We start from the raw sequence: 22,723 nt of genomic DNA, 5'->3' as shown, positions 1-22,723 counted from the left end.
AACCCGTTTAGTGTTTGCATGAACTCACTGATGTTGCAACCATGACGATGAAAAAAGGCAAGAGGTAAATAGTTTCCTCCCCCGAACCCAAAAGATAAATCCTTTTTTAGTTGAGAGCTGAAAAGTAAAGTCAATGAATTGATCAATAAAATAATGTATTGGCATCTTTGATTATCTGTTATAGCTCTACAAACTAAATATTTTAATTGATAAAATCAAATAAATTTTTACTTGAGAAAAAACTTAATATATCACTGTAGATTCAATATCTTAGATGTTTGATTTTTTTTTTAAATGTCTCCTAAGAAATTGAAATGAGCCTTTTTCAACATTTACTAAACTTTTTACTAAACACTTAATAAATGAATAAAAAAAGAATGAAAATAAGTATTAAATGCTACAAAGCCACTGCAGATCAATTGAAAGTGTTTATTGGGTCATTGCATATCCAGTAATTATAAATCACAGCAAAAGCACCAAATGAAAACTACAGTATGAAACCGTTGATAGAACCACATCACCACCTGTCGGGTAAATAACACAGTAGCCATGAATGATCCGTGTGTCACATTACATTCGTTTAATAAAGCTTCAAGTGATGTAAACTACGTCACCTTCTCCTCTCACATCAGACCTCTGACTACAGGTGACGTGTGAGGTGGACGAGAACAGGAGGAGAGGAGAAGTGACTAACCCTTTCTGAGGTGTGGGAGGTTTGAACTACTGATGAAATCATGTGATGGGTATATAAGTCACAGTCATAGCAAACGTTAAAAAGTGCTGAAGAAAACTCTCAAACATCAACGTCCTCAGAGTGTAAACATCCTTCTATACTGACTGATCAGCTGAGTGGGTGAAAAAGTGTTAGGGCCACGTTGAAACAAAAATCTGAGATTTACAGAATAAAGTTTAAATGTTTCCGGGAATAAATTCGCAATTTTACGAGAATACGGTTATTTATTAAGGAGGAAATGTTTGGTCAACTGAGAGTTAATCTGCAAGAAACTCAAAGATGTTTCATAGTTTCACTTTAAAATTGTTTTAAGATTTTGGATCCAGAGGAAGTGAAACTGCTTATTTCATATAAAAAAAAGAAAGTCTTTTCATGATGAAAAAATTTCGAACTTTCTTTTTTTCTCGTAATTTTATGAAATTATTCTGGTAATATTATTATTAATATTATGAGTCATCTCTCAACTACGACTTTTCCCCTAATATTACGACTCTTCAACATGGCCCTAATACTCTGATGTATGTATGTATAAGTCTAAAAAAAACGCAACCTTAAGCTTGGAATAAATTACTGAACTTCGGTCGTCTGACCTGAACCGCTGAGGAAAACGTCATCAGTCTAAACCTGTAACCGTTAGAGGAACTACGCCGTAACATGTGCGATGTTTTAAACGTCCAGAAACTTTTAACAGTGTAACAAAGCCTGGTCTAGGAGTGTTTGTTAAAGCAGAGTTTGAGTGAGTGCTGCAGACTCACAGCTTCTTCCACTCAGACATCAAACACTCATCAACTCGCTGTGGTGAGAAGGGTTCATAACCCGCCTTCCCTACAAACTCTACTTGAACCTCCATGAGGACAGAGGTAGGGAGAACAGAAGCTGCACGACCCCGCGCTGCAGCTTCAAACAGAACCGGCCACACACGGTGGAATCAGGGGCCTCGAAGATACAATAGATCATCTTCAAATTCATAAACCACATGAAATTTTACGCCATTTCTCAATATTAGGAAATAAATTTAGGCACTAATTCCTGAAGATGAAGTGATTTGCATCAACATCATCTCCACCATTCGTTGGTCCATGTTTGGGATCAGGCGTACGCTCACATTTGTTATTTAAGGGTATTAAATGAGAGCGGCTCACACAGAGACTGGTCTGATGAGCAGACGACATCATGGGAGATCAACCACTACACTGCCATCTCTTCTTTAGTCGGGGCTGACGCCTGTAGAGCCGGGCAGCTTAGGGAAGAGCTTCAGGGTGGGGCAGCACTTCCCCCTGAGGAATCAGCCAATCGGGAGCGTTCCACAGGGACACGCCTTCTTAGTCTCACTCACGGGTCACCTTCAGGATGGATGGCGTGGATTCATTGAACGTCCTGAAAGTTACAAGCGAGAGGACAGTGACGGCATGAAGATCTAATCAGCTCTCTTTGTGTGTCTCAGGTATTTCAGGTGCTGTGTTTACCTGATGGGGTGCAGAGGCCAGGACCCCTGCAGCGGCGTGGTCACCGCAGAGCTGGGGCTCATCAACATGGCGCTGTAGATGTTGGCGGCCACCACCAGGATGCAGAGGAGGATGGGCCCGATGATGGCGCCCTCCAGACCCAGATAGTACGCTCCACCTGCCACCGCCAGACCTGTCAGATACGGATGTCCACCCCTGAGACGCGGAGGAAAAGAAATGGTGTAAACGGCTCATTAAAGGTTTGATTCAGATTTGTTTTCTAATTCATCTGAACTTAATAGTGACAGGTCGTGTGTAGATTAATAAATGTCTCTGTGATCATTCCTAGTGTCCACACTGGCTGTGAAGTGGTTCCTTCAGAGTTTACGCTGTAAGAAGTCTTAACCCCTAGAGCTGAGTGTAAGTATTATCAGGCCTTTGTGGTTTTCATGAGGTGCGTCTCCACAAGCACGCAGTGTATGAAAGTGGCTGAGGAAAATGGAGACCCTGTTTATGGATTTCACTAATAGAGTTTCCTCTTTTAGCTGTGTCAGGATACTGGGCTTTGATGTAACAACAGTTCAGGGATGCTGAACTTTGTCGGCTAAATGTTGCAATGCTTTAAGTGGAGGCTCAAATAACACTAACACGAGCTGGTAACAACGGTGTCACACACACACACACACATACCCGGAGATATCAGAGTAGATTGCTGTATCTACAAAATATGTGGGGAGCAGATGGCAGATCAGCATCAGCACGGCCTTGACGCCTTCGCCCTGCACCAGCCACAGGTCGCACACCGCCGGCACCGCTGCCCAGTACGTCCCCAGGAACGGCACCGCACCCAGGGTGGCGGCCAGGGCTTCAGGCCGGGAGAGAGGGATTCAGAGAGGGGGGGGAAATAGTTGGCTTGCGGCTTAGCAGGAGGACATATGGTGCAAACAATGAACAAGCTGACTCACCAGAAGGAATAAAGACAATGTTGATGCCAAAGATGGTGTGAGTGAGCCAAGTGTAGAGGCCGTAGAAGCCGGCCATTTTCAGGGAGGCATCAAACACCCCTCTTCAACCCAAACACACGGCACAGGTCAAACATAATGCTGGAGATATATTTATAGATTCTGTATCGTTTGCCAAACAACACTTAAGATGATTGTGTGCATGTGTCTACCTGATGGCCTCTTCCACAGACTGGCCAATGATATTAGAGGAGGGTCCGGGCTGGGAGAGAGGGGTCAGGCTGATCACCCATTTGACTGGTTTGTAATATTCACCACTGGAGCTCAGCAGGTAGAAGAGAGTGGTGAGGAAGATCACCTGCATACACACAGGGAACAACACAAACATGACGCAGTAGAACACACAGGCAAATAGAAATAAGAATAAAAGGTTACTGAAGGTTAGTAGACTGCAAGCAAAATGCAGAAAATGGATATTAGAGTCGCAAGGAGTTGAGGAGATTAAGAAGATTTATCAGTATCCAATTTTGAAAATGTATCATTCGTTTCAGTTATTCTTCAAATTAAATGACAGCAATTTTCTGGTTCCACTTTTCTACTGAATATATTTGTTGGGGCATTTTTGACGAGCAAACTGAAAACCTCATATTGGGATCTGACACATTTTGAATGCTATTTTTAACATTTCACAGACTAAACAATTAATCAAGACAGTCATCTGCAGATTAGAGGACATGTCACATATCAGAACAAGCAGTGATGAAGTATGTTGTTGTATTTTTTGTACATATATTAAAAGGCTGTCTGTAAAAAGCTGAAAACATCAGTTGTAATAACCTGCTATTCTTCTGCAACACCTCTAAAGATACAGCTAATGTGAACAGTTTACCTCCAACTGGAACTTCTGGTTTCACTGGTGTCAATGCACCAGGTAAACAGGGATGAGCATGGAAATGTTCCCAGTGAACCAATGAAAATTTGAATAGTCTACAGCAGTCAGTGTTTCATACCAGACTCAGGGCAAAGTTTAGCAGGGCCGTGCCGCTGTGGAACAACACGGTGAAGAGGGTGGTTGTCGTGGAGATGAGGAGACCAACGTTCCTGCTCATCACCACCCACAGAGACTCCAGGATCTACGGAACAACAAGGCAACACGCCATCGTCAGGAAAAATGTAAATGTAAACAAAGACTGTAGCAGCCACTTGGACTTTAGCCCTTTGCAAAAGTTTATTCAAATGTCCATGCAAATCCTCTGCCTCATACAGAAGATAGTGTAAAAACACAGCCGTACTTACCGACAGCAGAGTCTCAATATTTTCCTGCAGGAACGAGGCAACGTCCTTCCAGTCCAGCAGGTCCATTAACCAGCTGTTCTGTCTGTGAATCATCTTATTACCTCGCGGGCGTCCAGACTGGGTCACGTTCTGGAAAGTGTTCGGGAATATTTCATTACTCCAGTGAATTTAAAGATTCTTCTTCTCGACATCATCGACACCTCCACCGTCTGAATATTACCTTCACAAACCAGGAGTGGTACAATCGGTCCCAAAGCTCCAAAACCTGTTTCTCGATCACCGCTGTGTGGTTCACTTTGTCTCCTAACATCTTGTGAAGCTGCACACAGGGGAAAAAAAACAAAGAGTTATTGCACAGTTGGCTCTCAACATATTTTTATTAACATGTTCTTCATTTCTAAATTGAGATAAAACAGTGATAATCCTTCTAACCTTCTGTGTTATCCACTCTCTCCCGTGTTGATGCACGTTAGTAGCAGCTGAATTCAGAGCCTTGTGGACCACACGAGCCTCTGGAAGCCAACTACAGGAGAACAGAGGAAAGAAAAATGATCAGCATGAGAGAAATCATGAATCCAAATGTTAAAAAGATATGAAGAAAGTCCTACTTGGCCCATTCTGGATGGTTGGAAACAGTCTCGTTGATGAGGTTACCGGTTACGTCGATGATGTGAACGCTCTCATGATGAACCTGAGAAAAAAAAAAGTTTCATGGTCATCGTGGATCATGTCACCCAGAATGCAGTGAAGTCATTCCTCAGAACAAAAGTAATACCATAGCCGTAAGCAGGAGAGCCATGAGCAGCGTCCCTGTGACGAGGAGGAAGATGATGAAGATGCTGATGATTTTATCCAGAGATCGCTCCAGGCCCACGATCATCTGCACAGAGAGGAGGGAGGAGACACAAACACAGGGAGAGAGAAGAAGGGGGGGGGGAGAAGAAGAGGTGGTGGAGGAGACGCAAAGTCAGTGCTGCTCTGAAGGAGTTGAAAACATACAGTGATCAGAGCACATGGAGAAACCTGCGTCCTTTTCCATGTGAAGAGGCCATTTTGGATCTAAACGCTTCTCCCTTCAGCCCTGAGGACAAGAGGGAAGTTGACTGAGTGAACCAACAGTCAGGATCTCTGCACACACACATCTCTGCACATCAGCACTGAAACATGCCGGAGAAACACCCGGGCCGTGTTCTGCTGTAATGTATTTTGGAAGTGTTGTGATAACATCCACGAATCTTTGTGTGTATATTCTGTTTTGAGTTGCTGTTATTCTCAACTCAGGTTTCTCGATGCTCCAAAACTGTATCGATGGCGAAGTTACTGGAGTTACTCTGTTAGTGGACGACTCCTTCTCATCAGACTGGGCCCTGATGTTTTGTGACGCGATGTGTCAGTAAAAAGTTCCACTGAGCTGCAGCTGCACGATGAGATACAAACCTAAAGCTCAGAATAATCTGTCATCTCATGAGTGAAGTTCGTTTCACCGTCTGTAGGAATGTAGCTTTACTTTACTGAGAACAATTATACTGGACAAACTGACTGACTTCAATTAAAAGGAGCAAAAACATGGAAACATCCCATGAACATAACTTTAATTGAAAAATTTAATGGAGACAATTAAACAGGTGAATTAGTATTTAAGTAGTAATAGGGGTCTGCTTTGGAAAAGTTCTTACAATCACCGCTGTTTAATGCAACATGAGAGATCACTAATTAATGGGAGAAAGACAAAATAAAATTAACAAACTATTTATTAACTTTCCTCTGAAATCCAGGACACGTGAACAGACTGACCAGTGCACGTTGTGAGTCCCCCTTTGTCGGTTCCCTAAACCTACATCATTTTATTCTATAGAATAGAAGCCTGAGGTCACGTTAATGCACCTCCGCTCGTGGCTGCTTTAATATTGTGCTGAACCCACAACAGTCAGCTTGTACATGTGAGAAGGTCAAATGCCTGAATTAACCGCACAGCCATGGAACACTGAGGTTCTTCTATGACACCATATCATGACAAGTGTCTACCACGTCCACCCCGAGTTCAAAATCTAAATATAACTGAACCTTTTCAGCATCAGACTGACATTCGTCTATATTTCTCTTTGGGTTCATATACTGAAAAGACCTAAACCAACCAATGTGATGATAAATAATTTACTCATGTTGTCGAACCCACTACTGGAGTAAATGTTTAAGAAGCAGCTCACAGTTTTTAGTTTCTCTGTATGTTGGCCCTGAAATACGCTGGTGAACTGTCCCCACCCCTCACCCCATCAGTAACAGTTATGACTGTGTATTTTGTTTGTTGTCTTTAAGGTTTTGTCCTTTTTTGTCAAGCACTTGACACTGTGACAAAAGATGGATCGAAAGAATAAATAAATAAACTACAGAGCCTATGTTCATGGTTATAAAGTAACACATAACCCCGGATGTGTCTTTAATAGTTTTACACAACAATATCAGGGTTCAGTTACACAAAATGGTTTATAGTGGGACAAACAATGGTTTTAGTCTTTTTAGGGGATTTGTTGCTTCTAAGAAGTTTTTTTTATATATTTCTGCCTTAACGTTAAAGCTCATTCTTTGTCCCTGGAAACAGAGACTTTGCACAGACTCTTTGCACGCACTGTTCATCTGAACAGGCTCTCCATGTTTCCATGAACAATGGAGAGAGTAAAAAAGTTTTCATGCCCCTCCACTGCCTGGTATTCTGTTACTGATATCTTGTGTCTTGTCTTTAGTGATGTCTGATGTTGCTAGGAGGTTTCAGAGACTAAGAATTCCATTGTACTGTGTGCCAGGCTGTTTCCTGCACACATGACTCAATAAAATAACCTGAATTTGAATTCGGGCCCCAGATGGCATGACCACAAAGATTAGTGAAGCTCCTAAAGATAAAACTTGGCCCAATTTTTTAGCACGGGGTTTCCATCGATTTGTCCCAAAAGTGTAATCATATCTTTCCGAGGGTGTTTTTCTGGGACACCAGCGTTCCTCTACATCTCCATTTAAAAACTAGGACTTCAAATCGTTCTTTTTCATCACAGCATTTTCAGAAACACTGCCCTCTCCTCCCAATCTGCTCTGCTCGGTCTACATCAGCCTCCTCTACATGCAGCTCAGATACACTCAAGCCAGTTAGATTAAAGCATGGAAGGTACAGACGGGGCAGAGGGACCAAACAGTCCCCCTCCCCCCCCCCCCTTCCCCGGCTGTAGCTTCCTGAACAAATAAAAGCAAGAAGCAGGGGAAGCAGCAACACAGATATATAGACAGGATGAGAGGTTGATGACAGTGAATGGGTAAAGCGCCAGTCGAAGCTACTACAAGGTGTGTTCACGCCTTCACACACACCCACTCACACTGGATACGCAGTGGATTTTTTTTTTTTTCTATCCCCGTCTCTCACTTCAAACACTCTTTCTGTCAGTCTCTCTTTCTCTCAACACGCTGCTCCTCAGAATCATTACCTGCTTGTTAAGCCAATGCCAGAGCTTGGGAGGAGACAAAGAGACATTGGGAAGATTATTATTGGAAAAAACAGAAAGATCTGTGCAGTAAGTCATCACATGTACCCGTGCAACAAGAACACGACTTCTGTTTGGGCACAGGCAGTGAGGGATCAAGAGAGTGGCAGGCGGGATGCATCTACTGACCATACAGGGAGTGTGGGATACAGAATCACTGTGATTACAAACAACTACATCCCAGGACAGTCAGAACAAAGACTACAAATGTAGTCAGTGTGAACCTGAGCTGTGCCTCACGCTAAGATCAAATTCTAGTTAAGTCCAGAGTTGCTGACAAAAAAATGTGTTTAGTATGGACCCAGAAAAAGGGGCGGCTCCACACATATCTCATCACAGATTTCCAGTGGAGTAATTCGTGGATCATGATGGAAAGTAATTGGTATATTTAGTGGACTTATATCTTGGATCTTTTGGTTGTAAATGTGGTTTAATAAAGAGACAGTTGGGCCTTGGAGGAGGAATGCCCTCTACTGAGAGCCATTCAAGTTGATTAATACTGGTGTTCACCAGCTTCTCAGAAACTGTTTCTGTCTGCACTGTGGTGATGGTGTGTTTATCAGAGCTTTATCTGTGGAAACAGCTGTAAGCTGCTGCTGAGAGAAATGACGCTGAGGAGAGCAGTGAGTCGAAATAACAAAGTCGAGGCCCTGGAATCCAGAGCTATTAACTAAAAATGCCAAAATGCACCGTGAGCTGAGGGGAACTGAAGAGGCCGGTGATAATGTTACCTGTACCCTCCGTGTGCCGTTAAGAGGACGTGTGAAATCAAAGACGGAGGAAATAAGAGCAGCAGCTGCACCTGCGCCACCTGTAGATCAGTCTGAGGCATTACCTTAGTGTCAATGCGGAGCAGGAACTGGGCGAGGCCTTTGACTGGTCCGGGCAGCAGGGCCTCCTCTCGCTCACGTCCGAACTTCTCCACCACCGTCCACCACGAGGCAAGAGTCCGCTCTGCAAAGCTCTTGAGGCCGAAGTGGACGACCAGCTTCTTCAGCACCCACACTGCCGAATCAATGCAACACGAGCTTCAGTATGATTTACACAGAAGCATGTCAAAGAATGTATTTGTATATATATATATATATATATATATATATTGTGTGTGTGTGTGTTACCAGCCACAGGGATAGGCAGCAGTTTTAGGATCCAGAGGTTGAGCCAGACCTGAACCAGAACTATGGCCCAGACCAGTAGAATAAAGTAGATATCACTGGCTTTGCGGGAGCTTCTCTCTCTCTGGAAGAGGCCAGCTGGTAATGAACGAGGGCCCCGAGGGAACCCCGGGGTGGCGGGCTGGGGGGCCACAGATTGCACATGGTCTTGGGTGAGATGAGAGGGGGGGCATATAAGAGCAAGAGAAAGACAGTACTAAGCAACGAGGTGGATGTTGGTTATTTGTACTAGGTGTTAACCACCAAGACTAATGGTGAAACCAAAGCAGAAGTGTTTTGAGCTGCATTTCCTGGAATAGGTTCTAGAAGTTGACTGTAGAGAATAAGTAAAGATTCTGTTTCTCCACTAAATAACACAGTGAATACATTGTTTTCAAATTTAACTAATTTGACTTCTTGTGTAAAGCTCTACAGTGACTTCAGTACATTAAAGTGATATACACACTCTCCCACTCTGCTTTATCTATCACCACTATTACTCCATATCAGGCTAGTTTTCGAGAAGCTGAAACTGAGAAGTTTGGAAACACTGCTGTCCCCATTTAAATTTAAAATCTCCGGAACTGCGTTGTGTCTGAATGCTCCAACACAGAAACATTCAGAAGTGATCTTACCTGTGACAGGGTTTTCACCGGGCTCAGTTTTCGGTTGAAGGTTGCTACAGGAGATCGCCATGTAAAAGGTGTTAGCAGCAAATGACAAGACCTGACCCGACAGCTCACCTGAGGAGAGGAAGAGAGACGGAGAGCAACAGTAACTCACACAGGAAGAGGCTGCAAGAGATAATACATTATAAACATTGTCATTACAGGAGGTTCCCTTTTCTACTGTGGAGATAAGAAGCAGATGACTGGGGAGCCTGTGGTGTTGATCTGTCATTTATATGCTTATTCCGCCCATTCGTGTTTTGAAGCAATAGTTTTGAGAGATGTGCATATTTGCGCTCTTGCTGAGACTTGCATAAGACGACTGGCACCACTCTCATATCTGTAGAGTCAATATGAAATTACAGCCAGCAGACAGTTAGCTTAGCATAAAGACTGGAAACAGGGAAAGAGTTAGCATGACTCTATCCAAATGTAATTCAACCAACCAACCAGCAACTCTTTATTCCATAATAAAAACATTTACCTGAATGCATGGCTATTTGTGTGTGTGTGTGTGTGTATATGTGTGTGTGGTTGTGTGTTTGTGTGTGTGTGTGTCTATAAATCCTCACCTCTGCCAGGGACAGGTGGTTTCTCTTGGGAGCCCACGATGAGCATGACGACCACCACCACAAACATGGGCACTCTCCACGAGCCGGTCAGAGACACTAAAAACAGAAATCATGTTGAGAACGTCTCCTCTGTATTGTGGAAAAACTTGATGTTCTTGAACTGCATTAGGTTTCACTGACAGTACTGGTTATAACTTTGGTACAAACATTTACATCTGCTGGTTTGTCTTATTGGACCAGATGAAGCATTTTTCTAAACACTTTTTGCCATAAAATGTGGGTTCAAGTAAGAAACAAACTTTATTGAGATAGTATCGATCATTTTAACGAACAGTCCTGTGCTTGTTCTTTCCTTGAGCACGACGTCTTCTCAATAGCTCCCAGTCACCTTTAACATTTCATGCCCAGGGGTCAACACTTCTTCTCGACACGCCTTGTATGTGCTAAAAATACCAGACTTCCTCATCTTACTATGTTACTCTGCCTGTGCTGTGTATGTTGGACTTGTGGACCTGTAGAGACAGCTTCCTTATCACAGCTAGAAAAAAAACCATCTGCTCACATGTGAAAGAACACACTGTTCCTCTGCAGCTTGCTCTGAGCGAACTGCTGCCCTCAGGCAAGCAAAAATATTGAAGTAATCTTCCCAGGGGGGAAAAAGACAGAGTTTGCATTAAAGTGTGAAATGAAAACCAACACGTCTGAGCAGGCTCTCCAGGTTTCCTCTCTTCTCTAAACTCACCAATGTAGAAGAGGAGGATGGACCAGACAGGAAGAGCCAGAACCCTCAGGTAGTGCTCGGTCCGAGGACTCCACTTGAAGCAAACCGTCGACAAGTAGCCAAACACCACAGTGCAAACCTTGGACACAGGAGATAAAAACAGACAATCATGGTGTGTTGTTGTACAGAAATGTTGCTTTCAGAATCCATTACTCCAAGACTCTGAGGTGTAACTATAGTTGGTGATACAAGTTATTTTTAAGCATAAGGCAAGCGTTCATGTCAGAACAGAGCATTTTTATTTGTTTTAAGTTATTGTGAATCTTTCTCAAAGATGTGCTAGAGCTTGTTTTGTCCAAGAAAGTATTTTTTTTAACAATGTTCTGGCATTTTACAACCAATGTATCAAATAATCAAGGAACTGCAAATGAATCATCCTGAAGAGTTTTGTCTAATATAATGAATAAGAATACAAATCATTGTGTTGAAGATCGGGGTGTAGCGATTCTGAAACAAAGCTCTGATTACTTCACAAATGTAACAAATTCACAATAACACTATAACACATGTAAATCACAAATGTGTTACTCTAGTTATAGTCAGGACAAGCTGTATATTTTGAAAATATAAGACACATTAATCCTGATTTATTGTCTGAACTGTAAAATTGTAGAATCATTTGCTGGTAATTTAAACTTTGAAACTTCTACCTGGATTCAAAACTCCCTCTGAGAAGCTTTACGCCATAAAGCGTCAGAGTTTGGGTTTAAAATGACAACACCATGATACTAATAAGACATTCTCAAAGTTTAAAAAGGAGAGTTTTCTTTTAATTTTCTAAATTTAATGTGACTTTGCATCATTACTTCTTCTACCAATATCAGGAAAATGTTCTCATAATACTGCGATATTGCTTCCAAACGTACCGACCGGCCAACAGGTCAACTAGATTAACAATACATTTAACTGTATCAAGGTTTAAAGTGTGTGTGCTGCTGTTCCTGCTGCACATTTAAAAACACTGAAGTGCTGAACGATGCTCTGAGCTCTCCAGACCTCTGTTAACCAACAGGCTGCAGTAAACAATAGGCTGCTGCTGCTGCTGGGTTGTAAAAGCATGAAATACGACGCTCCAGTGTGTAATCAATTGGTAACAAAGATCTTAGATTGTTCCACTCCACACAAAAACATATTTCAGTGTAATTTAATATCATGTCCTCCTTCCCATTAATAGACAAGGGCCCTGTGTCAGGCCACCTCTGCGTTCAGAGAAAGGACCGGCTGTCTGAGGAGGAACATTTCATTTCATTTGAATCTAGTCTAAACAAGACCAACGTTTTTGGAATAATAAGATATTGATCGATCAAACATTGAAACAGCAGGATATTAGATAAGCTGCCCAACAAACTTAAGCATGAACTCAAAAAGAAAAACTTTTTGCATTGAGTTTAAATGAATAAGCTGATATTAGAGATTTAAAAAGGAAATACGATAAAACTGTCAACCGCAGTGCTTTTGATCAACAGTATTGTTCAGTGTTTATGGGGTTGAATTATGATAATATGATCATGCTGGGCCAGACTGTGACTAAGTTTTAAAGTAAATATTAATGAACAAATAATCAAATCAATTTTTTCAATTCTATTTGTATAGCCCATATTCACAAATCACATTTGTCTCATAGGGTTTAACAAGGTGCGACATCCTGTGTCCTACCCTCAACAAGAGAACTAAAATAAACATATTAACAGAAAACATAGAGACCTGAGAGAGACACGTGAGGGATCCTCTCCCAGGACAGACAGGAGTGCAATAGATGCCACGTGTAACTGAACACATCAACAAAAATTACAATATTTACAACTAACAAATAACTAATTACTTGAGTTTGGTTGGAAACTAAAAATACTTCCACAGATTATTCTCTCCAATAATCATTAGGTCTATAATATGTCAGGTAAAAGTGAGAATAGTAGTGATTCTTTTTCTAAGTTTAACAGGTGTTCAAACCAGATAGGCTGGAATCGGTTACATAAATTGTTCCTCAAACCTGTTGCTGATTCATTTTCAGTCAATGAAATTGTTTTAGCTGTAGAGTTAAGTTCTTGTTTTACGTGTGTGAAGTTTACAGGAAGCAGTGGACATGGTCTTACTTAAATAAATTTGATGATCATAAAGTGACGAAAGAAATTATTTACCAACTCAGGAAATTGCAAACAAATGAAATTAAGATTATTCAAGTTAAAAATAATGATTATTAACTGATAGTTAATTTGGAAAAACTTAATTTAAGTGTCTCCAATTTTTCTCAGTGTGTGTGATTCTGCAAACACCTGTCCCACAGACACAGTGTAAACAGATGATAAGGTTGATTGGAACCATTGGATCCAACCTGAGCAGCGGTTCAGTCAGAGCTGACCTCACCCTGCCAGCAGCACCACCCTGACACAGACTGTCCTCACTGGGTCTGTCCAGTTGTGTCTGTCCAGATGTGTCTGTACAGTTGTGTCTGTCCACTTGTGTCTGTCCACTTGTGTCTGTTCACTTGTGTCTGTTCACTTGTGTCTGTCTACTTGTGTCAGTCTACTTGTCTCTGTTCACTTGTGTCTGTTCCTTGTGTCTGTTCACTTGTGTCTGTTCACTTGTGTGTGTCCACTTGTGTGTGTCCACTTGTGTGTCCACTTGTGGTCCACTTGTGTCTGTCCACTTGTGTCAGTCTACTTGTCTCTGTTCACTTGTGTCTGTTCACTTGTGTCTGTTCACTTGTGTGTGTGTCCACTTGTGTCTGTCCAGTTGTGTGTGTCCACTTGTGTCTGTCCACTTGTCTCTGTCCACTTGTGTCTGTCCAGTCACTCACCCACACTGTGTGGAAGCAGTCCAGCACGGCCCCGATGATCCCACACACGTGCCCAAGGATCACCTGCATGCCGATGACGCTCCAGAAAAGGTAGAGGAAGTAGAGCAGCGGCGCCCCGGCTCCGATCACCAGCAGCACCGTGAGCCTCTGCAGCACCAGCCGGCCCATCGCCTCCACCCCGTAGTTCACGCACCACACTGGGACCAACAGGGTGCCCAGCACTACTGGGGTCCCGCTGTCCTGCAGGCCGTTGAGCCAGGAGCGGCCGAGCCGGGCCAGGGAGTGTTTGAAGGGGTGGAGGAAGGTACCGCAGAGCACGGCCCAGAGCAGCGGGCGGAGGAAGGCCTCCAGGATGAAGTAGACCAGCACCGCGGCGCCGCAGCAGATGCCCACGAAGATCATGGCCCCCGTGTTGTAAAAGGCCTGTTTGATGTTCTTGTCAAACTTCAGGGAGGACGGGTGGCTCAGCAGCTGGCTCACCATCCCGACGGCTGGCTGGAAGCTGTCGGAGAAAGACACAGAGTGAGGCCGCCCGGGGTGCGGGCTCTCCGGAGGAGAGACGGCGGCTGGTTCCGATGCTGACTCCTCTTCGTCTGCCATGTTACCAACCTCGCCTCGGTGGGTCCGCCCGGGCGACGTGCCGCGTGAGGGAGGAAAACATGTGACGTAGCACTGACGTTCCGCAGGGACACCGAGCTGCAGACAACATGGCCGACCTCAACAGGAGAAACAGGAAACTACGTCACCTCTGCAGCGGAAGTGTCTCTACTTTTGTTTTATTCCTACAGGATTTTGTTATATTTGTTAAAGAGATAGTTCACCCAAAAATGAAAATTCACTCATTATCTACTCACAACTATGTAGGGGTGGGTAAAGTGTTTGAGTCCATAAAACACTTTTGGAGTTTCAGCGTTGCAGCCAAATCCAATCCAATTCAAGTAAATGGTTTTTCAAATGTAAAAAAACTACAGACAAAAACATAAAATGCCTCCATAGTGCTCCTGTGGCGTCATCCAAGTGTCCGTAAGCACCGATCTTCAAATTGGACTCAAAACAAGGTCATTTACACCCTGTTTTTAGCCTAAATGTTTGCTGTTATCATCCTCGTAGAGGACATTTAGGCTAAAATCATGGTGTTCCAGTCAAATTTGAATGTCGGGGCATACACACACTTTGATGACACCACAGGAGAAGTATGGAGGCATTTCATGTTTGTGTCTGTTGTTTTTTTTACGTTTAAAGAAGTGGTCATCATTTACTTCAACTGTATTGGATTTGGCTGCAACGCTGTTTACCCCTGAAACTCCAAAAGAGTTTTGTGGACTCAAACACTTCTCCCACCCCTCCATAGTGGTGCGGAGATAATGAGGGCATTTTCATTTTTGGGTGAATCCCTTTAAATGATTTCATCTAAATAAACAAACCCGGTCCTTGTTTTTACTTTCACGCATTGTGTAACATAATGAATTAAATGTATTACTTTAAATCAATTATGTGTATATTTTGTATTTCATGCTTTGGTGGCTCACTGTGGTAGCTGTAAAAAAACAACAATGTGAGACAATATATCTTCTATACAATCAGATCAATTAGAAACATGATATAATCACATAATATCGGCTTTAATGTAATCAGCCATAATCAGTATTTGTCATGAAATGTTTGGTCCAGTGTCGTTAGAAGCTCATGCTTACAGCAAGTTATGAGCTATAGTCACTGGTCATTCATCTGGAAGATTTTTCCATACCTGATTTCCAACAAAATTCAAAGTTACTAAGACTAATATCATCAAAATATTGGGCACATGACCTCAGTGGTAATTCTATTAAAATATATCATTTTTTTCACTGTTTGACAAATTTTTCAGGCGGCAGTTCAAACACAGCAATGTCTGTATTTTCTTATGTTTTATTTTATATTCTTAATTTTGTAATAATAATAAACAAATATAGCAGATTGTTTCAGTAGGAGGCATCTCAACGTATTCAGTCATTTTAATAGAGATCAAAAGGCTACAATAACAGGGGGAAATTAGTCCATGTCCAAGCAAAATGTTCTTAGATCCTCAGTTTGTTCCTGTTCAGTGATGTTGTTGCTCACATTGGAAATCGTAGCCGAACTCGTGTAGCAGTCTCTCTCTGTTTGTGCGACACAGTCACAGTGCAACAGTGCTGATAATCAAACAGCCACTGTTGAGGTAAAGGTGGGAAAAAGTTCTTAAAGGGAAATTATGAGTCAAGATGAGTCAAACGAAAACATTTTTTTTAAAGTTAATGAAAATATTTTTAATTGTAAACGCATACAGTAGGCAGACCTTGGATATTTAAACTCTTATTTTCTGTTTAAACATGAGTGAGGGGACAGGAAGAGTGTGTGTATCTGCTGTGAGTTGGTTGGTTTCTTTTGTCCTCAGGAAGACTCACACTGTCTTATTCTTCTCATCACCAGTGAACATTGGCTTTTTGAAATTATTCCTAGATTTCCCAGTGCATGCAGTATTTTTGAATACTTGTGAATGTGTACCCCTTGTACTTTTTTAATACTTGGAAGTTACAATAAATACTTAAAGTAGTTGACCTATTTAAACTAAAATACTACTCTGTCATCAGACCTCTTGTACTGACACCAGTACATAACACTTATACAATATAGGTTTAATAATTTGTCCAGATCCTCTGGGTGAGTTCAGAGTAATGGATATACTGTATATTCTCTATGTGTTTAAAATGTCTAACACTGTGTGCAAAGTGCACACTTGAATGTGGCATCTAAAAAATGGCAACTTGTTTTTATTGCTGCTTCATCTCCTCCTCTGTGCTCTGCTGTGCTTCATTATGGTGTCCCCATCAGTAGGTAGAAGGTGAGAGCTACGATGAGCAGTAAGCAGAGGGGAGAGTTGAAGGTCTGGTACGCTGTGGAAGGCATGAAGATGTCCTCGTACTTATAGATACTGATCATGTGGTCGCTGACGGGCGGACTGTCGATGTCATGCCTCGTGATGGAACCTATCGGAAAAGGTAAGACAGTGTAAGATGACAAACAAACATAAAAAGGTTTCACTTTACGCTGATGCTTTACTCACCTTGAATGGCGGGACCCCATGCGAACAGGTAATACCACGACAGGTGTAAGTCCACCAGTGTCTCCTCTCTGGGGACATACAGCGGCCGTTTGAAACGGCAGGTCACCCGATTGCTCTCGAAAACTCCCTCCTCATCTCTGGCTGGGTTCCTCTTGATCTCCTTCGCCCACTGGCCGACGTTATAGAAGTGATGAATCCGCACACGACCGTTGTCATCATGGACGCAGCCCATGACATCGTCTCCGCCCTGAGGATATAGAAAGGAAATGACAAGGGATGAAGACCTTTTCCGCAAAATGCTTCATCACCATATTAACTAAAGCACTAACAATGGTCACGTGTTAGCTGGATGTCAAACTCATCTTTAACGGATGTTTCATTTTTACATATATATTCTATGGTCTTAGTGTAAACATGAACTCAAAGCAGTTCAGCCCATGATTATATTTTCATGTGAATAATTGTATTTTAGAAGGAAAAACTAAATGATATTAGAGGAAACAAAGTCAGAAAACTCAACATATTGTAACTGAACGGAGACATTTGCTTAAATTTGGGCTTACCTTTAAATGTCTTATCATACAATATATACAAAGCTTCTCATTATGGAAGCTTTTGGAATAAAAGCCCACATTCTTACTTTTCCTGTAGTTAATATTTTAACTGACTGTAAGATCTTACAAAGTTGCACAATTTTCAACATGTCCATGTTTGATTATGGATTATTGATTGTACATTTCCAGGAACCTTGTCTGATAGCCTACAGCACCTAAGGTCAATTCTGTTGAAGCAAACCCAACAACATGTGTATTAGCCCGACCTAGATACAGGAATTACAGGAACAGCAGTCAGAGAGGTTGTGTGGCTGCTCACCATTTTCTTGTCAGAGGAAAAACCCACGGCCACCCAGCCGTCTGTGTCTGCACTCATTTCATACTCCACGTCTGTACCAATGCGACGGTAACTCAGAAAGTAGTCGCACGACTCTGCATCACACCCTGGCTTCCCATACCTGGACAGAGACAAAGACAGACAGTTGTTATCTCACTCACATTGAAATATCACACAGTCAAACAGAGCGCAGGGGGAAACATTTGGCTCCCAATATTCAGAATATTAATGTAGAGCCAAAATAAAGCTCTATTCAGGTTTCAGAGAACAAGCACAGTGGAGAGTTTCCATGTTTAGCAGCAGATCTCTGAAGTCAGGCCAACGAATCTAGTATAAAGCAGCTCTGGGAAATTCAGCTGCAGAAGAGCTCTGTTTCCAGAATGAAGGAGCTGGTAAAAGGTGTTTCTGTCTCTGACCTGATGCAGCCTTTGGTGACTCCACAGTCAACGACTTTGATCTTGGCAAAGGGATCCACTGGTGGAGCTGTGGGGAACGGATAACCTGCAAAATCAGCAACAAAAACACATCTGATGAAGAAGACCATCAGTACTGTGTGTGTGTGTGTGTGTGTGTGTGTGTGTGTGTGTGTGTGTGTGTGTGTGTGTGTGTGTGTGTGTGTGTGTGTGTGTGTGTGTGTGTGTGTGTGCACGCACTCGTTGTTAGTTAGGACCTGTTCCAGTCTAAACAGTAGACCTCATGGGGGCCAAAGGCTGGTCCTGATCAAACATAATTTATGAGGGCCTGGTTAAGTTTAGGAGTAATATGTGAACTGTGGTGGGGTTAAGGTCATGAAGTGGTCATGGTTAAGGTTATGGATAAGGTTTTGGTTAGATCGTCCCATAGACTGTACTTTCAGATGGTGGACGTGTCTACACTTCCCCCCACGCTCACTGCCATCTTGCATCTGAGCAACAGCAAGGTCCAATCGAGACACGCACGCCAATCACAAGTCAGCCTGTTTTTACAGCATATCATCAAAAAGCTAATTTAAACAAAAGTGGAAACATTAGCACTTCAACAACCATCAATGTGATTTACCTAAAATAATCATCTTTGAGAAAAGAAAAATCTTGACCTGTACTTTGACTTTTTAGTGTGGTCCATATCCAACCTATTAACATGGAGGAGGTGGGATCTATGACCTATATTGCAGCCAGCCAACAGGGGGGCGAGATGCTTTGGCTTCACTTCTTCAATGGGCTATTTGAGGGTTAAGACTTGGTTTTAGGGTTAGCAGGGTAAGCGGCTAGGGAATTTTATTTTATTGTGTCAATGAGTGTCCTCGCTAAATACAAACGTGTGTGTGTGTGAGAGAGAGAGAGAGAGAGAGAGAGAGAGAGAGAGAGAGAGAGAGAGAGAGAGGTGTACTAACAGCAGGGAGCTGGCCTGGGTGCTGAAAGGCTGAAAGGCCTCTTACACAGGAGACAGGTCGAATCCAAGACATGACAAAAAGGGCACATGTTCATTTTCTTCTTGTATTCTCTGTTTATTTGTCTCTATCTTGTGTTATCGACACATATGTTATGTTGGTCCGCATGTAAATGACATGTAAACAAAACCCCACAGGCTGCGAGTCATCAGTAAACCGAGCTGCAGCTTCTCACCGTCATCGGACAGGTATCTGGACTCCAGGAACTCGGAGGCAAAGGTGCTGTACGAGTCCTTGTGCGGCTCCTGGTGCCCCGGCTCTCCGTGCTCCCCGTGGCCGGCCCTGAGTGCTCCCTCGTCGGTGGGGCTCGGAGCGACCCCCCACCATCCGCCCTGGATCAGCAGCACCAGCAGCTGCACGAGCCTCCGCAGGAAAACCATGGCCAATAATCTAAATATGAAACAGCGACATACAACTACTGAACCGAACTGATATCAAACCAGATCCTCATCCCTGTTTCCATCCCTGTTTCTCCGCAGGTCTCCATCGCAGCTTCACTAAAATCATCTCCGCATCATAATTGGCTGCTCGGCTGTTTATTCTCGCGGACGTTGGGGGGGTTCACCGTGTGATTAACAGGCTAATCCAGCTCTAAATTACCCAGACTGGTAATCTAACCATCTAATTCAGATACACGAACATAATCCTCTTTTAAATCTGAGTCTAGCTGCTACTCCTGCTCGGTAATCCGAGATATTAGTCGGTGGAAGTATTGGCTGGATGAATGGTTTCGCCCGGTTTCTCCCTCCTCAGTCAGGCACAGTAACGACCAATGAGGAGCCGAGACGTGCTGCTATCAGGATCGATCAATTGGGAATTATGGTTTATAGACGCTGCTGATAAAAAGGCATTTTTTAAACAATTGACACAGAATATCTGACAGATTTGAATACTTGGGTGTGATGATGTAAAAACGAAACCATTAACTGGCTGAAATAACCTGATTGACCAAATTTGGATAGACTAAAAACCAATATATATATTTATAGTTAGTTGAAAATAAAATTATTGCCAGGGCCACAGCCAGGATTTGAGTCCCTGTAACACTAAGAATTCAAAATGAAAACTACTATAATTATGGATTACCAATTGGATTTTAGTTTTATTTTATTAGGTACATTTTCTGTAAATGTTATTTTATAATATTAGGTTTAAGTGTTTTTCTTTCCCACACTGTCAGGATTGAATTTCTGCTGGAGCAATCTTTTATTTATCTTTGTGGATAAAGTTGATACATTTAAATTTGTGGGATCTAAAAATGGAAAAATCAACAAATTAAATAGTCATGTTTTCTAAATGTTGGACTCCCCCAAAATAAAGACAGACATGACCTCAGCGTCCCTGGTTTCTGAAGTGGTAAAACATCTGGCAAATGTTTTTCACAACTAATAATGTGTGTATTTTTGTGCTGGTCCACATGTAGATGCTGTTTAAAAATGTATAAAGGTTTGTGCAGCCCTATAAGAACTCACGGAAGACATTATTTATTTAATACTATGCAGCTTTGCTTTAATTTGTGAATTTGTGTCACAATGTCCCCACAAGTCGTGTCCCAGATGCTTTTAGGAACACTGCAGCACATGTGTACCTGAAGTACTGGTGAATTTTTAATCCCCAAGCAGGTATAGATATTATTGTGTACATTATTTAAATGGGTAAAAATGCATTGTTTCAAATGAAAACTGGTGACTCTACTTGTAATCATTATCTGACTAGCTCTGCTTATATCCAGCAACTGCTTGTACACAGTTCTGCCACTTGATGGTGATATAAATCCACAGTTTCAACTTCATATCCAAATCTGCTTGGGAAGTCTCTTCCCAGACCAGCTATCTGTCTCACTTTTATTCTATTATATCCCAGGAAACACCCAAACTCTTGACACAGTGTAGTAACTGTCACTTTAGTTGGCCGACTGTCTCATCAAAAATTCAAGAGTTACCTTTAGATTTTTGAGGATTTCAGTCACCTCAGTGTCTTATTTAGGAATAACACTCTGCCCCTTACGGACTTATTAAAGCCTTTGACTCACCAGAGAGAAACAGTCTCAACAGAACACTTCAAGGAAATTTTAATTTCATAATGATGGCAGTGATGAATGTAATACATTATATTGAATTGTTTTTGTACTAAGTTTACAACATATTTATTGTATGAGCACACATTTATTTATGAGTTTAATTTATTGCAGATTAACAGCAGATTTTGGTTAAGTTAATACAAAATTAAAATATATATAAAGAAACAACATAGTTTATAAAAACTGTAGTGATTAAACTGTATAACTGGTTACTTTCGTATTTTTTTGTTTGGTCAGTTATGTGGAGCTTCATATTTTTACCAGGTTCAGAAGTTGAAGAGGTGATGAATAAAGCAGGGAACGTTGCTGTTGACATCTGTGTCCTGTAGGTGATGCTGGTGTTTCACTGTGTGAAGGAAACTTAAATCGAGTGACAATAAAGATGAACTAAAATACATAATCTCACATTAACACACATACTCAAACATAAAGCATGTAAATAGTTTTAAAAAACAAAACACGAAATCTGATGATCACCAGCGAATAATTCGGAGATGACAAAATAATGACACCATTATAATTATAGACCTCTTCGGAGTTTCCCTGCATGCTCTAACATGCCTGTGTGCATGTTAACGTGTGAAATTTAAGCTCACGTTGAACAGCGTGCAGTTCTGAAGAACAACCCCTCATGCATTAAAAATGTGTGTTTTTTTTATCATGTCTCTGCACATACGTGTTTGCACATACAAGAGTGTGTGACCTTTAACCCCCCCTCAATTCATACCGCTTCTCTCCGCAGACACAAATCAACCTGATCAATCGCTCCTCTTATTCTCAATCCGTCCAATTATCCCTCGTTTATCCTCGTATTATTTCCACTTCCACTCCAACCCTCTCGATCCCTCTCTCTCCCCTTCCCAATTACCATTTCATGTAGGGAGCAATGCTTGCTGGGTAATGAGGGACTCTGGGCGTACCAATCTTATCTTAATAGCCTTAAAGGGCCTAACACAAACACTCACTCGGCTTCGCACACTCACACCGTCCGCACACATCTGTCCACGCGTGTCAGGCCATAGAGAGAGAGACAGGAGGAGACGGAGAGCGAGAATGAGACAGGAGAGAGGAAAAGGGTGGTGGGAGAGGAGCAGTGAGGAGAGGGTGAGGTTCGCCTTGGGGTGGGGGGTATGGGGTTTGAGGGAGGGAGGGGGGTTAGTCTGGTAAATGTCAGTGGTGTGTCTCCTGGGCCTGAGAGACGAGTTAGTGACAGGAGAACAATGGCCGCTGGATCCATTCAGAAACACAGCTGCTATGAGTGCATGCCTGGATCTGTCGTCTGCTTAGCCATCAACCAGCACTTGCA

The 22,723-nt window shown here is 42.3% G+C and overlaps 2 protein-coding genes across 3 annotated transcripts; both read right to left on the bottom strand.

The window, feature by feature from the left end:
- Positions 1-415: 415 nt before the first annotated feature.
- On the bottom strand, positions 416-14,642 carry tmem245 (transmembrane protein 245). 2 transcript variants are annotated; one of them, XM_035163457.2, is made up of 18 exons: positions 13,936-14,642; positions 11,100-11,217; positions 10,358-10,453; positions 9,753-9,860; positions 9,082-9,285; positions 8,799-8,968; positions 7,907-7,930; positions 5,212-5,316; positions 5,045-5,127; positions 4,869-4,959; positions 4,657-4,755; positions 4,437-4,565; positions 4,151-4,273; positions 3,353-3,498; positions 3,144-3,244; positions 2,869-3,043; positions 2,200-2,394; positions 416-2,110 (listed from the first exon to the last, which is right to left on the bottom strand). In XM_035163457.2, the coding sequence occupies exons 1-18, from the start codon at positions 14,533-14,535 to the stop codon at positions 2,062-2,064; spliced, it is 2,616 nt and encodes an 871-aa protein (XP_035019348.1). In that variant the 5' UTR covers positions 14,536-14,642; the 3' UTR covers positions 416-2,061. The 2 variants fall into 2 exon arrangements, with proteins under 2 accessions (XP_035019348.1, XP_035019349.1); XM_035163458.2 differs by lacking the exon at positions 7,907-7,930 and having other exon boundaries at positions 13,936-14,641.
- A 1,187-nt stretch (positions 14,643-15,829) lies between these two features.
- LOC118113920 (DOMON domain-containing protein FRRS1L) lies at positions 15,830-20,039 on the bottom strand. The gene is made up of 5 exons (XM_035164046.2): positions 19,513-20,039; positions 18,325-18,409; positions 17,891-18,029; positions 17,018-17,264; positions 15,830-16,940 (listed from the first exon to the last, which is right to left on the bottom strand). The coding sequence occupies exons 1-5, from the start codon at positions 19,715-19,717 to the stop codon at positions 16,768-16,770; spliced, it is 849 nt and encodes a 282-aa protein (XP_035019937.1). The 5' UTR covers positions 19,718-20,039; the 3' UTR covers positions 15,830-16,767.
- Positions 20,040-22,723: the final 2,684 nt, after the last annotated feature.

Source organism: Hippoglossus stenolepis, chromosome 8 (genome assembly GCF_022539355.2).
Source record: "Hippoglossus stenolepis isolate QCI-W04-F060 chromosome 8, HSTE1.2, whole genome shotgun sequence".
Classification (NCBI taxonomy): domain Eukaryota; kingdom Metazoa; phylum Chordata; class Actinopteri; order Pleuronectiformes; family Pleuronectidae; genus Hippoglossus; species Hippoglossus stenolepis.
This window is presented reverse-complemented; position numbering and strand designations above follow the sequence as displayed.

What these genes read in the sequence shown, in the direction of transcription:
- tmem245 (XM_035163457.2), bottom strand. Translation starts at nt 14,535, where the DNA reads ATGGCAGACGAAGAGGAGTCAGCATCGGAACCAGCCGCCGTCTCTCCT. An exon ending in ACTGCTTCCACACAGTGTGG is followed by an intron (nt 11,218 to 13,935) that starts GTGAGTGACTGG and finishes CCTGTGTCCAAG; the next exon opens with GTTTGCACTGTGGTGTTTGG. An exon ending in GAGAGTGGATAACACAGAAG is followed by an intron (nt 4,756 to 4,868) that starts GTTAGAAGGATT and finishes CCCTGTGTGCAG; the next exon opens with CTTCACAAGATGTTAGGAGA.
- LOC118113920 (XM_035164046.2), bottom strand. Translation starts at nt 19,717, where the DNA reads ATGGTTTTCCTGCGGAGGCTCGTGCAGCTGCTGGTGCTGCTGATCCAG. An exon ending in TTTCCTCTGACAAGAAAATG is followed by an intron (nt 17,265 to 17,890) that starts GTGAGCAGCCAC and finishes CTATATCCTCAG; the next exon opens with GGCGGAGACGATGTCATGGG. An exon ending in ATGGGGTCCCGCCATTCAAG is followed by an intron (nt 16,941 to 17,017) that starts GTGAGTAAAGCA and finishes CTTTTCCGATAG; the next exon opens with GTTCCATCACGAGGCATGAC.